The sequence below is a fragment of the Phyllopteryx taeniolatus genome, chromosome 11 (assembly GCF_024500385.1).
Source record: "Phyllopteryx taeniolatus isolate TA_2022b chromosome 11, UOR_Ptae_1.2, whole genome shotgun sequence".
Classification (NCBI taxonomy): Eukaryota; Metazoa; Chordata; class Actinopteri; order Syngnathiformes; family Syngnathidae; genus Phyllopteryx; species Phyllopteryx taeniolatus.
The window spans coordinates 22,683,417-22,701,161 of record NC_084512.1 but is presented as its reverse complement, the minus strand read 5'-3'; the positions used below and the strand labels follow the sequence as shown (position 1 = coordinate 22,701,161).

The window sequence follows — 17,745 nt, the reverse complement described above, 5'->3', positions numbered from 1 at the left end:
TTGTCTTTACTATATGCTTATGTCCATATATGGTCATCAGGCCAAGAAGGTAATTAGGAGGAAACGATGGCGAGTAGATTTCTTATGAACCTGGCAAACATTTTTTCTTATGAACATACGTAGCGGACAATGAGGCCTCATGTTTACTACTTGCTTCATCGTCTATTATTTATTTATTATTTCTATATTCGTCTATTGTGCTCCAGCTCAACATCACACCGATGCTTGCTATTAGCTCGGTAAATATTTGACCTTATGTGCAAACAAGTCCATGTCGTGGATCAGGTTCGTGCAAGACGGTCACATCGAAAACTGGGCTACTATCTCAAAAGGTGACTACAGGTTGTACCCCATATTCAAAGCATGCAGCAACATTTCTAAAAGTTATACAATACGAGAGTTCTCGGTTTAAGATGGTATCGACAGACGAGGTTTCGAACGGCACGCAAGGAACTATTTTGCGCAGCGGTTTAAGAATACGTCGTCATAAGAATGCAGGCTCATACATACATGCAGTTTTTCCATTTGATTGTGTCATATTTGTCACCTAGAAGTGTTTTTCATATATATATTTATGACTGTTTTAACGTAGGAAAGAGATAAGACTACAATGCGTTCCGACTTCAAGTTACTTCGCCACCGTAGGAACGGAACCGAGGACCCCATCCTGGAAACACTCGTGGATTGGAGCCAAGGTGATAGGATGGAAAGTTTGAGATTTTTAATTGTTTAAAGTAGTAAAAAAAAACTTTCAAAAAAACCACAAAAAAAAAACAGAATTCAACAGATTTTGGGGAAAATTTTGGCTGTAAAACAGATGCAACAAATGCAAAACAGCTGTTCACAAAGAAACAGGATTAATAATCCTCATTTGCTTGGGAACATTGTTTTTATAGTTGATAGTAAATGTTTTGTTTTCAGGTTTCCTACAGTTCGACCCTGTAAAAGATTATTTTTATTTGATTTCTTTTATGTCCTAGGGGACAAACTGATACAAAATATGGAATAATGGTCCTGGAACAGATTTGGACAATTTTCCAAAACTGGAATCTAAATGAGGGCAGCATGTTGAGGCTAGTAGTTAATACGAGGGCTGGGGGGGATGGAACACCTCGGCCAAGTCGATTTAAAAAATAGGCCGACACAAAATGACTTCCTCGAAGCTCCGCCGGGACCGTTCTGCCCGTAAATATGTTTGCACTGCCAGAACCCATGTTTCACACGGACATTTGCTGCAGACGCACGCAGCTTTGGGCCAATGATAAACTTTGCCAAATACGATAAAGGAGCATCTGTAAGTGACACTGTTAGATGTGTAATGTACATATAACATGATAAGTATGAGTCATCTGAATGGTAGTTAGCGTTTCTTGACCTAAAATGCTAATCGCTAGCGTGCTAATGCTCATCGTGATTGCTTTAGCATTCAGCAGCTTGCTGTCTCAAATTCTGTACACCAAATTTATACCATACACTCAGTACCAAGATAAAGTTTGAGGATTTAAGTCCCCTCATAAATGAGAATAAAATTAATGTTAGTAGTAATAAATACATAAATAAATACATTTATAATGTCTATGGGGGTTTGTTTTTTAGTAATAGTGGTGGTGGGGGGGTCGGGGGTGTATAGGGTTGTTATTCGATTAGTATTGACAGTCGTAGTCAACACGTCTTACAGTTCTCAGGTTCTGTGCTTGCTTCTGTGACTTCCTTGGGGTTTCCTCCCATATTCCCAAAAAAAAACCAACATGCATTTTAGGTTCAGTGAAGACTCTAAATTGTCCTTAGACATGAATGTTAGTGTCTGTATGTGCCCTGTGAATGGCTGGAGACTGATCCAGGATTTATCCTACCTCCCACCTGAAGTCTGAACTCAGCTGGGACACACTCATGAGGACAAGCGCTAGAGAAGATGGATGAGACAGAAGGACAAACCTGTGAAGGAAGGCTGCCTAGGGTTGAGGAGTCTGTCGGAGGTAATGTTGGGCTCTGTGGGCGTGCTGGATGGGGACAAGGGTGATCCCGGCGGGCCTTGGACATCTGAGTGTGAAGACAAGCCTGACAATACACAACAGTATGTGGATCACAACAGAGCAAGGACATGCACAACAAACATCGCAAACAGCCACCCATCTTTTGTAGTAGTGGTTGTCAAAGTGTTTATACCAGGCACCACCTAAAAATATTCTTTGCTCTCCAAGTGCCACCATCATGACCAACATTAGAATGCAGTAGCGTAGTAGGCAAAAGTGTTGATCAAAAACGAGTCGGAGGTTTTATTCATGAATTTGTATGGAAAGCCACTGTAACAAAATTCAGTTTGAACAATAACCATACCTTCTAATATAGGAAAACTTAAAAAAAACTTACTTTAAACAGTGATTCCATGAAAACATATTGCACATAAGTTCAATAACATTTTTACCTAAATAAATGTTTAAAAACAAACACCACTTAAAGATGAAATGCAAATGTATTGAACATCAAAGTTAAATACAATTGAACTGTAGCTAGGCAGTGATTCTTTTGCGTACTCCTAGAAAAGTGAAAATCTGTGAGCAACTGACATCTCCCCAAAAAGGTTCAGAATTCCCAAAAGATGGAAGTATCCATCCATCCATTTTCTGAGCCGCTTCTCCTCACTAGGGTCGCGGGCGTGCTGGAGCCTATCCCAGCTATCATCGGGCAGGAGGCGGGGCACACCCTGAACTGGTTGCCAGCCAATCCCAGGGCACATTTAAACAAACAACCATTCACACTCACATTCACACCTACGGGCAATTTAGAGTTGTCAATTAAAGATGGAAGTAAAGGACTTTTTTTTCTATTAGACAAGGTTATGGCCCGACTGAATTAAACTCCTCCCTTCACTTTAGCATAGTGACATGGTGCCACATGGTGTTAGCATAGTTTCTTGGTAACATGATGCCACAGAATGGCACCAAAGCAATCATTGTATATTAGACATGGTTTTTGCACTAAAATGTCAAATAGATTAGATTTTCAGCAAATAACAGCGGGTAGGTTAAAAAAAAAATAAAATAAGAAAAAAAAAAAATCAGCAAAAAAGTGAATTCACAAATGGAAAATTAATATCCGGGGTACATTTTAAAGTAAAAGCTATTGATAAACCACAGGTTTCTGCAATTTTTTCCACCCCAAAAAAATCTGCATTACGTAAACCACGATATAGCAGGGGGATCCTGTTCACAGTCAAGAATTGTAGAATATTTTGCATAAAACTAATCCAATCTTGAGAAGACGGCGAGAAGAAGCGCGTGCAAGCATCAGTGTCCCATCTGTTCCGTTCGACGGGCTCCACGACACCCAGCCATGACATAACCGTCACTCGCCTCGGTGGCGACACGTTCCCACGGCAACCGGCCGTTGCCAGGCCCGCAGCGTGTGCGCGAGTGGAGATGCGTCCCACCACCCTAAACGCCCACCCTCCCTCCCTCCTTCCCATAGCTGGAGTGCGAAAACGTCTCACAGGATGTGAGCCTGAAGAGCGGAGGCGGCGAGCGAGGACGGAGGAAGCGGAGATGATGACGTCCCGCCGAGGGGACGCTCAGTGGGTGGACGTCAGGCATCTCCAAGCGCAGTGCAATTACATTTAATAATGCATATGGTGGGCATCGTAAGGAGCTATTATGAGCTACCCCCCCCCTCCTGGTAAATAACACTGGTGGCAGCAGGGGAGCCCAAGCCTGGCAGGAATTACCTCCTAAGCGCTGATGAATGACTAAAACAAGAAAAAAACTCAAAATTATTTTGCCTTGACACTATTGTGATGTGGATGAAGGGTTTTCAGTGAAAAACAATAACTGTAAAGCACTCTGCAATAGTCTATTTACAGCATCAATACTGTCCAGTGGTGCCTTGAGATACTAATCACCTGATTTCCAAATTTGTCGAGATACAAGCCGTCATTTTTTTTGCTCTGATTTGCGAGTGCAAACTTTAGATATGAGCGCTGGATGGTGGCAGGTGACAAAAGTCCACAACAAGTGGCAGTTTGGCAGATACAATTCGAAAATATTATTCCAAGGCTGTTTATTGCCACTCTCAGCTGAAGGCGACTGTCAAACTAAGCATAAAACAAAGAGAATTACACATTGTGTGTTTAAAACCACTACATAGCCTCCGCTAGCTTAATGCTAACATACAGTGGGGAACTCCAAAGGCACATGGGCTAACAAACAACATTTATGTGGTTGTGTTGTTAGCTTTTAAGCAACGGGCAGACAATATAACAATATACACAGGCATATATTTTTTATCCTTTGTGAAGAACGACTAAAAGTACTGCCATACTGAGAAGTCGAGTGAGGAGCTGAGACAATATAACAATATTCACAGGTATATATTCTTTATCCTCTGTGAAGAACAACAACCTCTGTCATTCCTGTATGTGTTTATTAAAATGATAGAGTGGTATTTTTGTGTTTTGACGTCACTTCCGATCTGCAGTTGATAATGATTTAGGCCAACACGATGAATTATTCAGCTTAATTCTTATTCCACAAACGCAATATTAATCAGAGTACTGTTTTGATTTGTGCTGTCACATACAATGTATGCTTGCTTTAAATTTTTGGGGTTTAGTAAACTTCCCAAGTAAATCCCTTTTCAACTCAAGCGTTCCAGAAAATGCATGGATTAAATGAAAATGAATTGAACATACCAAAAATCTTGAGTTGCGTGATGTTTTTTTGAGGAGCGAAGAACATCCACAGAGGTCTGGTGTTGTCCACGCACAGCTGCACCCCGAGGTTGACGCCATTGCTGCTCATGATGACTTCGCCGTCAGCGTTCACCTCGAAGCCCAGGATCTCTTCGTCCGACAGTGGCGCAGACAGCTGCCCCAGGGCCCAGAACTCCATGCGGTGCAGCAGCCACGTGAGGTCGCTCGGCAGGTCTTGGGACTGCAGCGTGGACGGGTCGCAGGCTGTCACACCGTAAGCCATCGAACCCGGCCCGGCGGTCTGCACCATCACGAAGATGCTCTCGGAGTACTCCAAAGGCCGATTGGTGAAGATCAGCGTCTTGTCCGGGCCCTCATGCTTCAGCGTCACCACCGTGTGAGGATCCGTCACGTGCACGTGCTCGCCGTGCCTAAAGTGAACGCACAGCTCGTCGTCCTGGTACTTGGGGAGCACTGAGCACAGCCGCAAGTTTTGAGTGTTTTGGGGAATGTGGCCAGTCCACTGTTGCTCGTCGTGGTTGTCATCATCCTGGTCCTCTTCGTACAGCTCAAACTTGGGCATCAAATGTTGCCGTTTACGTGTCTTTTCTCTCTGGTACATCACTCGGGTAGAGCTGACTTTTGACACATCCGTTGGTAGTGTCTCACTGTCTGTGGAGGGACACAAGTACATTGACGTGCAATACATTACTATTGTGTTTCCATCGGGGGTGAAAAAAATTCAGTTTCAAAGTTATAAACTTTCCATAGGAATGTATGGGAATTATTGGGAATTTCTGGGAATAACCAGGAATTTACAAAATCGACAGCTGGCATTTAATAGGGAACTTAAAGACAGGAAATTCACAATACACTTCCACTTTCAATTTCCTTTCAGGTATCCCCAACTGCAGTTCAACACCAGTGTGCAAAGCTTGATGGCCATCACACTGCTCCAATGCAGAGTACAAATTAATTTACACTATTCATGGCAAATGTCTTGAAACAGTTCCTTACTAAGCGAGCAGCGGAAAAGGCCTGCTACTACCACCACTTGTCAAAACACCAAACTCCTACAGCAGGCATTTGCGCCACCACAGCAAAAGTCAATCAGGAGGGCAAACCTGGAACGCGGTACTAACAAAAGCTCGATTAAGAGTGACAAAGCTTCACCCATATCGACTTCAAGTTGTTCGAAGGCTTCAAGCGGAAGACTATATGATGCTTAACAACCTGAAATCGGTACGTGGAAAGCTTTTTCGCTCTCTGAATTGAGCTTTTGTTCATGCTGAGTCCAGTGCAGACCTCTGGATAGACTTTCCCTGGTGTTGCACAAACGCCTGCTCTAGAAGTTCAGCAATTTCACCAGTGCTGGCTGTAGCAGGCCTTCGCAACATGGTTTGTCAAGAACATGTCCTATTGTACAAACAAGCTTTGGATATGCAAGAGTGATTTTTTTTTTTAATTGTGTTTTATTTTAGCAATTTAAGATACTCTGAGAGCTAGCTATTATGCATTATATATTTTGCTCCTCTCACAGTAAAAAAATAAAAAAAAATAAAAAAAATAAAAATATGAAACATCTCTTTGTTTGATGTCGTGCAGTTTGAACTTAAACTACACGTACAAAGAAGCGGATTCGTTTTAGTGCATACTCTGTAGCTACGGGTCAGCAGCTACGTAACAACACAAAAGAAAAAAAAAAAAAAAAAAAAGAGTCATAAAGGGTTTATGTAACGCGCATGAGAAAAGACGATGTGCACAAAGTCAGTGAAAGAGCCTCCCACTCTGTCTCCAGTGTGGAGTCTTAAGGGTTGTCGATGGATTGGCGCTGCGAGGCCATTTTATGATCTTCCATTTTCACAGCCCATATGCCACAAATGCATTTGTCCCCAGTGTAAATTAGCATTGTAAATGAAATAAAATGAAATACTTAAAAAAAAAAAAAAAAAAAAAAAAAAAAAAAAAAAAAATTAAGTTTAATCCATTCAATTTATATTTTTCTTTTCAATTAAAATAAATACTAAATAAAATATATTTATTAAACATTATAATAGAAATATGTAATTTAATTTTATATTCGACTTTATTATTACGATACATGAATTTGGAGTTTTATATGCAAAACTAAAATAGTATTTAAAATTAAAACAAACATATGCAATTAAAATATATTTTTTTAAATATTAAATGTTAAAATTTGACACGTTCTACATTATAAATAAAAAATAATAATTTTTGTATTATATCATAAATTATAGTAAATCATGCATTATATTATGTAATTTATGGTATAATATCCACTTAATAATTACAGACATTTTGAAAGCAACAAGAGGCCATGAAAATGAGGCCATGTTTAAATGGAGGAGTTTACGCTCAGCCTTCAGATGTCCTTTAACCGCTCTTAAAAGTGTCGCCAGCAGTCTTTATGTTCACATAACAAACATGACTTCACTTCTGGGTTAGCGTGTTCCTCTGTGCGTGCGAGGTTTGTTTAGTTTTTCTTTTTTTTTTCTTTTCCCAAACGACCGCTGGGCATTGGTAGGCTTCCGAACAGGTTCCGTCCTCACAAACAGACATTCCCCTTCTAATTCTGACCAACTGCATGAGAGCGTCGTTCAAAAGCGAGGGCATGTCTTTCCGTGAAGCCGCGTGGTGGCATGCTGCGTGGAAAAGCTTGCATGAATGATCAAGTTCCTCAAACTCCTGCTAAAATTAGCGTGATTGGATATTAAGGCCAAGAGATGAGCGGCGTGTTGGCAGCTCTCAGCCTCAGTCTGATTTTGGGTTTCCCCTTTGAGACAGAGGCACTTGGGTTCCCAGCAGAGGCGACTAGTAACGCTCTACAGAAGCTCCATTACAATGAAATAACTTTCGGGATACAATGTTCTCGTCAGAGTAGTTTTAACACAACCTACTTTTACTTGGGTATTTATGTTAAGAAGAAACACTACTTTGACTTTGTTACATTGAGCTACAGTCCGCGAGCTACTTGTATTTCTAATCGACAGATATTTATTATTGCATTGAGCTACAGTTCGCTACCTACTTGTATCTTTAGATACAGATATGTATTATTGCTTGTGCGACCGAATTTGTCACATGACTCAGTTTCACTAATTCGACGTCACTACTAGTGACGTTTGACTTCACTTCACCAAACGGAGCCAGGCAGGCATAGTAACTTGTTTACGTGGCGGAAATCAATATCTACCTTACAGATGGGCTGTAGGGGATAAAAGGAATATAAAATGTATGGAGAGACGATGAAAAACACCACCGAGTCATGCGCTGTCATCTGCCTAAAAATGTTGACATTTCAGCCTACAATAACTCCACTTGGAATTTGGACCCAATCAGGCCTCACTGTAGGAAAGGGTTGTGAGCTTTCAAAAGGAGCAGGGAGAGATGATAGATGGAAAATAAGAAGATAAAGATGGAAGGTGGAAGAACTCAAATTTTGACTAGTAAAACTGATGTCATCATTACCGATGAATGTGGTTGAATCAAACTAGGAAAGTTCAACATAATTCAATTAGATATGATTATACAGTATAAATATTTATCCCTGCCTGCTGGTTCACGTGAAAAAAATATAAGACCATTTATTGTGGCTGAATTGGCTTTAGTGATTTCAAATGTTTTTAGATTGTTTTAATTTGATAGGTTCAATTGTATATTCCTATTTTACATTTTTGTCGATTCCTATTTTATATTTTTGGTCTATTTGACTTTCAGGCGCTATTTAAGTTACTCAGTACTTGAGCATTTTTCAACGAATACTGCTCTTTGACTTGGACTTGAGTCATATTATTCCAAAGTGACATTATTCTTTCTCAAATACAATTTTTGGCTCCTCTACCAACCTCTGGCGGTCAGTTGATTGGAGTGGGGGCATACCCCTTCCCCTCCTCACTTTTATCAGACAGAGGCAGCACATCTCCGGCCAGCCGCTGATAAAACTGCTTGAACTCAATTACTTCCTCTGCAAAGAGTGTCCACAAGCAAGCGCGGGCATCTTATTATTAGCACTCTTATCATCTTAACAGCAAGCCTGATAACTTCAATACTTGCCATTATGGTTGGCATTTTTACATCTTGTAAAGTCCCGCAAAAGCACAAAAGAGGCAAAGCAAATACAATAAATATAAAGTGCTTGGCATTTACACTTTATTCACCACGTGTTTGCATCTTCAACACCAACGCAGCGGCGTGCGTGGTGCGATCGCGACACGCACACACTTAGCACGGTGCAACATTCTTATTTGACCCATGCAGACTTTCTATTAAGAGTCCAGACGACCAAACAAGCCAAATACACCTGTTCAGTCTGCAGCTGTCAGACAATATCCACCCCCAAAAAAATTCACGGCACATTTCTTGTCACGTTCACATCACGTGAAACATATATAATATATAAAATTAAAACACTAAATTGTCTTTTGTGGTCATTTAAATATTAAAATGCTCGTATGCATATGTTTGAAACAAGTTGTTAGCATTTATGTTTACATATGATAGTTTGTCTAAATGACGTCAGTTAATTCCAATAAAATTAAACCTAGATTCGCTCAACTAATGTTACAATTTACAGGACACTGACCATAAAATACTAATGAGAATTTATACGAAAACATGTATTGGAAATGGAAAAGAAATTGACAAAAATACTTCCAGAAATGTAATGGAAATTGACCAGCAAATGTCTTTTTTTATATCTTCGCCAGAAATGTGCTGGAAATTGATCGAAAATAAACCAGAATATATTTTTTAATCAAAAATGTATTGGATATTTACCAGAAATGTACTGTAAATTGACAATAAATTAATTCGATAAATACTACAAAAGTATTATAAATATACCATAAATTGATCTTAAATGTACTAAAAATTAACCTGAAATGTATCGTACATTTGCCAAAAAGGTAGTGGAATTTGACCAAAAAATAAGTAGAAATGTATCCAAAATATATTGGAAATGTACTGATATAGATTGTACAACTTCTCCTTGGTTTCCCCGGTTACAAAACCCAATTTGAACACATTGAGGTCATTTCGAGCACATTTTCTATATGGCAACATTAGATGGGTTATCGAGTATTTAGGGTGTTTATAAACTTTTACAAACAGTCCCTTCGATATGCAAAGATAAGAGAACATTGACAGTTCTGCTCGACTGCGTTGACATACAAAAAATGTCCACTTCATTAGGTACCCCTGCAAAACAGGTCTGCAATTAGAAATTCTGCTGGGTTATATTTGTAAAAGCAAAATTCTTGTATCATCTTACAAAAACAATCGAGTGAGTGTACATTGATGTACTGAAAGCATGTTGAATGAGAAGGTTAGGAGTGTGAAAGTGGAACAGCTGTGCCTTTAAGAGCGGTTTCCATTCATTTAAAAGCCACCTCAGAATAGCTAAGGCGGGTTAAACGATTGTCGGCCGGCTTCAAATAATCAAGTACTAAACATAATGGTCAATTCTATTCTATGCTGACATGTTAAATAAAAGCCTGAAGCTATTGGTTGGCTAAAGGAGATGTGGGAAGACAAAGAGGTGATTAAGTGCACGGCCGCAAAGAACATGATGAAGTGATCTTTGAGCTTAGGAGACGAGCTCAACGCTCGCTTTCGTTGAGCTTTCCAACTGGTGAAAATATTAAAAAAAAAACAATGGAGACACGCTCCACCCTAGATGAACGTTAAGTACAACCAACCACAAACTGGAAGAACCCGTTTCGCCGACCAGCAGGAAGCCAAACGGCAACTTGCGTCATGGCAAAGTGAAGAGCTGGCGTGGTGGCACTTTTTCTTCTCAACAATAAACACCTACACAACTGAAAGCTGTCCAACACAAGCACTGTATATGGCCAGAGAAAACTAATTCCGCCCAGCCCTCCTCCGAAATAAAGCACAGCTACGATCATCGAGAATGAACAACATACAGGTTTATGAGCATCTGAACATGTTAAATAGAATACATTGGATGGTTTCAAAAATATCAACATCAAATTATAGTAGCTATTTGAAATTGTAAATGATTATTATTATTATTGATTAATATTATATCTTTTTGTGGTGTACGATCCAACAAAACTGAATAAGAATGTTGCTAGAAAAATTGCTATTTATTTTACAATTGAAACAATTCCATAGTAATAATAATAACAACGACAATATTATGAATAGATTTATTATTGGTAGTCAAGTATATGCCCTCAGTTATGAGTGACTTAACAGAATTGAATACAAAAATATCCGCAGAAAAATACCTACATATTCTGAAAAGTTCATTTAAAGTGTAGCTAGTATTTGGATACAAATAAACAAATAGGATCCTTGTTGGAGGTAATAATATATTTTAATTAACATTTCAATACATTTACTATTGTGTAGAACTACACTGCATCACAGTTTCTCTTATTTAGATTTTATCTTGAAAGGTAAATATATTCCAAATGCAGAATTTTCCCAGGAATTAGCTTGTGCAGGTACGCTGTACTTATTGCTGGGGCCTAGCGGAGCCAATTTCAAATTTCTAATATCAATGTATGTTTTGGAACGTTTTAGAAGCACCAAACCTGTCCCGGTTCACTCTGTTCCTTGGCCCGGTGCAGCGGGATTAGGAGCTTTACGGACAGAGTGGGAGGTGGGCCGGTTTAGAGAAGACCTCAACGAGGCCGTCTGCGTTAAACTGCGCCCATGCGGGGATTTGCGCTAAGTATGCATGCCTGAGGAGGGGGTCAATTCAGGACAACACCAAGAGATGTTGAGTGATGTCATCTGTTATGAAAAAGCAGAGCAGGGTGGAGCAGATGGGTGTTTCCTAAAAAGGGAAGGGGGCTTACGAAGGAAGAGAGCGAAGAGGCACTGGGGAAAATGTGTTATGAGCTTTTAGAATGGAAATGATTGCATATTGACAAAATTCCAGGCTCCATCCAGTTGCGTTGTGGGATAGTGCCACATGTTGTTGACCGAATGACGTCAGAAGTCAGTAAACACAAAAGGCCGTGGTCATGTGAAAGTGATTAGCATCTACCTTCCCTGTGCAGCAAAGCCATTAAGATCCAAAAGTGACAAACTTCATTACAATTTCAACGCTGGCTCACAGAGAGTCCGCCAGGACCCGTCAAATCCTAGCAGCTGCCTCGCAAGCGGCGTTTATTTTGCTTGGGACGAATCGAGGCCAAACCCTGACATCACTTCAAACGGAACTCTGGCAAACACTAACAAGGGGGACCCTCGGTTCACGACGGAGTTCCGTTCTCATGGTGGCGACGTAGCCTTCGTCTATCACTTTCCGATGCTAATGCAGTAGCTAAGTCGCTATTACAGCAAATCATTTGCGTGAAAACCCTTCTAGGCTATAAATATAACAAAATCCAATGAAAACAGTGGTAACTCAGCTCATACTTATAAAGTAGTTTACTGCGCGCTGTCCATAACCTCAGGAAGTTGTGCCCAAGCTGTATCACAGATTTTTAAGCAGCCACTTATAACGCGTCAAGTCTGAATTAGAGTTGCCCGCTTTCATTCTAATACCACATCGGCCCTCCGCCGATACATAAATACTTAGCACAGTCATTCCAGAAGACCCGGCCGCCGGCCTGCTTGCTAGCCTGTTAGCTTGTTAGACCGCTACACTGCTATGTTATGTGGATCCACACATGACAAAACCTAGCGAGGCCGGGACTTATCGGATGCTATGGTTCTCGGGCTAGCGAGCCAGCACTCTACCGTGGTAGAGGGTTGTTTTAACAGACTAGACTAGACTGTCATATAACCACAGCCAAATTATTATTCAAATTTATCCATTGCATATGTTGATTACATAACATTTGGTACATTGCACATCGTTAGTGACAGATGGCAGCAGTAGGCAGCAATTCGGGGAGATTTTTGGAAGTGGGTTAGCATATAAAGGTACGTTCTGGGAAGTCAAACATGATTTGAACCAGTCAAATCCAGTGTGTCACCGGGTTTATGATTTTTAAGGGTATCAACGTGGACCATCAGTGTCCTCTCGCTGGACCTGAGGAGAGGTTAAACACTTTAGTGATTTCCTAAAGTGGAAACCTTGGGAAAGGATCTTTTTTTTTTTTTTTTTTATAAATACCGGCAGTTCTAATCAGGTTTAAATGTCCATTCCCTTGAAAGAATGTTTTTTTTCTCTTCTTCAAATGATTAATTGCTGTGATCAGACACTGAATATTTACAGGAAAGAAAGGAACAACGTTTCATTGGTTTTTTTTTTTGTATCATTGGATAAGATCTCAGGAAAACGGCTTAATGATTACACCATATTTGCCTTTCTGCCTCACTGACAGCAATTTGCCTTTGGCTAGAAACACACTCGTGATCGATGACTTTGCATGTAGTTACAATGCAACTGAAATGTACACTTTGTTGTTGTTGGAGGCTTGGGATTGAGCAGAGCAAGTCCGAGCAACTTTTGTGTTTTTATACGAGTACCTAGTAAAAAAAAGAAAAGTTATACCGACCATCAAGAATCATAAAAGCTTAGATTTATTGTATATAGTGCCTTTCAAGGGACCCAAAGACGCTTAACAATAACTAATTATAATGTTGAGTATGTCGGGAGTGCTATGTTAGCTGAAGATTAGCTAGCATTGGCCATCAGATGATAGCCAGGCAGCAGCGTGACGGAAGCTTCCTGTCGCGGTCCGACAGACAGGCGAGGCTTCGCCAGGGACAAAGCAGGCTGGTAAACTTCCAAAGATGATGTAGCGATAGCTCCAGATCGATAAAGAGTCATTTGCATTGTACAATGTTCCCCCGCCATACCTTATAGGATAGGCTATAGCTCACCTGTGACCCTAGCTGTAGAGCGGGAAAAGAAAATGGATGGATGGACGGAGTTGGTTGCTCGCAAAACTGACTATAGCATTCTTCATACTTGCCAACAAGGTGACCGAATGTGTCATCCAGTACGTAACTTGTATCAGAGCGCTCTATATTTAAAACCCTTTTATTCCCCAAACAAACACGTGACAGGCCCAAGTAATCCCTTATTGACACGTGAAACAATAAGCAAGCTGACGCCAGTGAACGCAAATAGAAGCAAAGAACAACACAATGTCGTTGGGTTGACCTCGTATACGTTTGTGTGCCACGCCAAGCTGCCATATAGCACTCTCGTTTATCTCTATGATTGAGTTTAGAGTCCAGATGACAACAATAACATGCGGCCATATTTGTGACGCTAACAAAACGAATGCGCAGTTGAATGACGCAAAGGCACAAAAAATATGGGGTCACTGCACCAAAAAGCAAGCAGGGCTCAGATGAAACCTCGCATTTCATCGCCGAGATTTGATTTGTTGACCCCGTCAAAATGTATGCTGGGACCTGTCAATCGTAATAGGAGACAGGTTGATGGACAAGGTTTATAACCGTATTAACCGTTCCATCCATAAAATGTTTAAAAGTGGTGTAAATTTAACAATGCATTTATTGTTGCGGTTGGAGAGCTGCACTGCATCACAATTAGAAGTTAGTCTACAGTTTGTCCCTCTTGTGCATAGCTCAAATAAGGGAACCAGAGTACTCTCAGACAGCATCAATCAAAGCTGGGCACTTTTATAACTACTATTTAGGAAGACTTTATCTGTAAACAAGAGAGAATGCAATTTTTACTAGAAATGCGTGTAAATGCTGAACTGAAAAGCAGCCCAATTCGTCAAAATGTTACAATATAGAATGTGAACTCAAGAATATGATAAATGGACCATTTTAAAATGCTGTATTATAGTACTAATATAATGAGAATCGCTAAAATGCTGACATGCTAACAGGCTACAGTTATTCCCCCCAAAACATTCCCGAGCAAACCTCCAGCCTGGTCTCCTGGGACATAAACCAAACCATTTGGAGTTACTGTACTAGAAAGAAAAATAAAAGAACACAGCAGGTTATCTCCTCTCCAGTTTCAATGTAATGACAGTTGTCCTCACCTTCGCCTTCATTACCTGAGAGCTAAGAAAGACACGTTGGGTTTCTTCTCCACAGTCCAAGAGAAACGAGTTGATTTCAGCCTTGTGGACCATTGGCACCAAGTCAGTGATCAAGTGACTCATCCAACTCAAGTCAACAAACCCCCAGTTGAGTTTCTTGCATCCATCAAACGATGCGGTTGACTTAACGGCCTTACGTAACTTGGCAGGAATCCATCATGCGTGTACGAACCAGTATGGTCTTTCGAGACTGTTAGACAAACAGTCGCAGCCTGACAAAATTTACTTTACTTTTACATTACTTTTTGTGACAACAGGAATGTATAACATTCCCACATGTGCGCCACTTTAGGGGAAAAAAACTGAAAGTAGCATGTGACCTAATTTACGGAACCTTTGCAAACATTCCAGACCCACACAGTATAGTATAGAGAGCCCATATGTATATATATGTTTTCTTACTATGTTTAAGCACATTTAAACTGACTAAAACACACTTTAAAACACATTGGAAACATCTGAACAAGCAAAAAATGTATAGAAAATACATGCGCATATGCCTTTAAGAGGTGGGGCTTGACATCAGCAAGTCTGCATGTGAGTGTTTGGGCGTCAGCGGTGGCCGACAGCAGCTCCTGCGTGACTGTGCTCAATGTGTTTTAACTCCAAGTGTATTCATATTATACAGTATATAGAATTTTCCATAACTGTTTAGGTTCCCTATCCTGCAATTCTGCAAAATATTCCAGTTGATACACATTGGGCTATAGTCTCTCGTTGTTGCGAAAGCCGGTTTTTTTACGTGCTTGGCTTGCGCGTTTTAAATATATGCCGATTCTGCCATAATGTCTTCTGACACACCACCCGGCCAGTTTGCGCGTAATGGCTCGAGAGGCGAGATTCATTGAAATCTGCAGGTGGGTAGAATTCCCGTAATGTGGAGTTTTCTTCAGACAAGCGATTGCCATTGAAATGTGGTCAGGACACATTACGGCCGTCGAGCAGTCGGCGATGGTACGGCGAGGTGTCCATCAGCGTGCCGAGTCAGCCGCCGGGCCGCCAGCAGTCGTCGGGGAGGATTGTAGCACGGGAGCGAAGCAAAACGTGCAATATGACGTTTCGCCTTCCCGAGGTGCTAGACTGACTATAGTTTTTGGAGCATGTAAGAGGAAACCCGGCAGAATCTGTCTTCGGCAGAATCTGCACAAGGCCAGATATGAGAGGGAGCGCCCACCTTTTACGGTTAGTCCACTCAAAGCGCGCACATGGCCAGAAAGTGTGCAAATGATAGAAAATAATCCACGCAAGCACGGCGGGAACAAGACTTTCGCACTATAAGACTTACCGAATATTGCGCAGGGGCGTTTTGGCCAAAGTGCATCAAACAAATACGACAGAAAGCACACTTGAAGGGACGCTTTTGTGTTTCCGCCAAAATGCTCAACAGAGTGGTTGGTTCCGTACAAAAAGCATACAAGGCACTCTCACCATGATTGATATCTGTGCGAGTAGGTGATGATGCAAGAGATTTCCCCCCCAAGTCTCAAATTTGACTTCTCCGGATGAATTTAGCTTCCTCCATTATACAATGATGTCTCAGCTTTCAGGCCAGCTCATTGATCTCAGGTTGACCCTCGACTCCTTGCATGCGGGGCCTTTACGGACCCGATAGCAACATTGAAAACATCCTTAAAACGCTAGACTTTTGCTGGATAGCATTAACAGAGCATACGTAGGGCTAGAAAAAACGAATAGACGACATATTTGTTTTGCCTTTAGCCCCACTAAGTGCAGTCTTACCAATAATAAAGAGTTGACCTCAAGGTTAATGTTGACCTTAAGAAGCGTCAATAATTAAGCGTCCTGAGAAAAAATACTATCAATTGTCGTCTTGTGGCGGATGATTCATGAAATAATTCTAAATGGTTGAATTAAAAGGTTGGGATTAGATGTTAATTTCATATGTCCACTTCATATAATTGATTATAACGCTACTACAATATTCTTATGAGACATTAAGCTTGCTGAATTAACTTCATATTATCCCATAATTGTTCCTGTATTCATTAAGATTGGCCTTATTTAACCATGAATGTATCTCCAATTCGTTGTATTGGGAAACATCGTAAAAACTCGGCAATGTTGGACACGTTTGCTTTTAATTGGACCACAAAAATGTATTTGACGTTTGTGGCTGCCTTTTGTCTAAACTTCAAATGCCATGACTGCCCACCTATTCAATTAACCTTTTTCAAAAATCATGATGGTCCAGTTTTTTCTTCTTCTTTTTGTCACAAAACCAACAAAAATGACTTTTCTTTGTCTTTTGGATAAAAGAAAAAGAGAGAGATACTTGCTTTTCATTGCACCATGACAATATGCTTGACATAAAAAGACAACTTCAGAAAACTGTCAGGATACTTTTGAAAGCATTTGCCTACTTAATGTAACACTAATCCAATGCTTAAGTAAATATTCTTAGCATCGGCCGTTGTTGTACCTTTAACTAAGCAGACCTCAAATGCTTTCCCGTATTGTTCTTTTTCCTGATGGCTTGGGCTCCATGAAGCCCACCCAAAACTAACTCCCTCCTATCAGCCGCATTCATCTCACATCTCAAATAAAACCAAGGTCATTCGAGCTGGGCCATTCTCTACACTCCGTCGAGCTCACTCACAGCGCCACGCTCCATTTATATCCCGCAGAAACAACTGCTGCGGACGCAGGCTGATTGTCAGATAGCTTCATCCGCAGCAGGTGGAAACTGGGCTTGTTCTCGCAGCTGGTGTGGCGTTCGCGTGTTTAAGCTATGAGGACACCAAATGCATGATTTGAATTTAATCAAGCACTGAGGAGATGTAGTTCATCAACAGGTTCAACAGGCTTTAAGGGCCCTTTAGTTTCTGTTCCTTGAACTACAGTTTGTTTCCCTCCTTGGTGATGTTCAATTGGATAGGTGTAAACACAGCGAACACACTCTAGAGCGCACCAAATGGACCAGTCCGAAACTTCGAGGTGGTCTTGGCACAGTTCCAAACACGTCCTCATGTAAAACATGAAATGTCTTTTTAGTTACCTCATAAA

At 40.7% G+C, this 17,745-nt stretch overlaps 1 protein-coding gene across 1 annotated transcript in view; it reads right to left on the bottom strand.

Moving 5' to 3' along the window:
• The window catches only part of LOC133485454 (E3 ubiquitin-protein ligase NEURL1-like), a 30,005-nt gene that overhangs the window by 5,020 nt on the left and 7,240 nt on the right, over positions 1-17,745 (bottom strand). Inside the window, exons 6-7 of the mRNA XM_061789153.1 lie at positions 4,685-5,356; positions 1,936-2,058 (exon numbers count right to left, since the gene is read on the bottom strand). Of these exons, the coding sequence (XP_061645137.1) occupies positions 1,936-2,058; positions 4,685-5,356 (795 nt within the window). The remainder of the gene's footprint in view (positions 1-1,935; positions 2,059-4,684; positions 5,357-17,745) is intronic.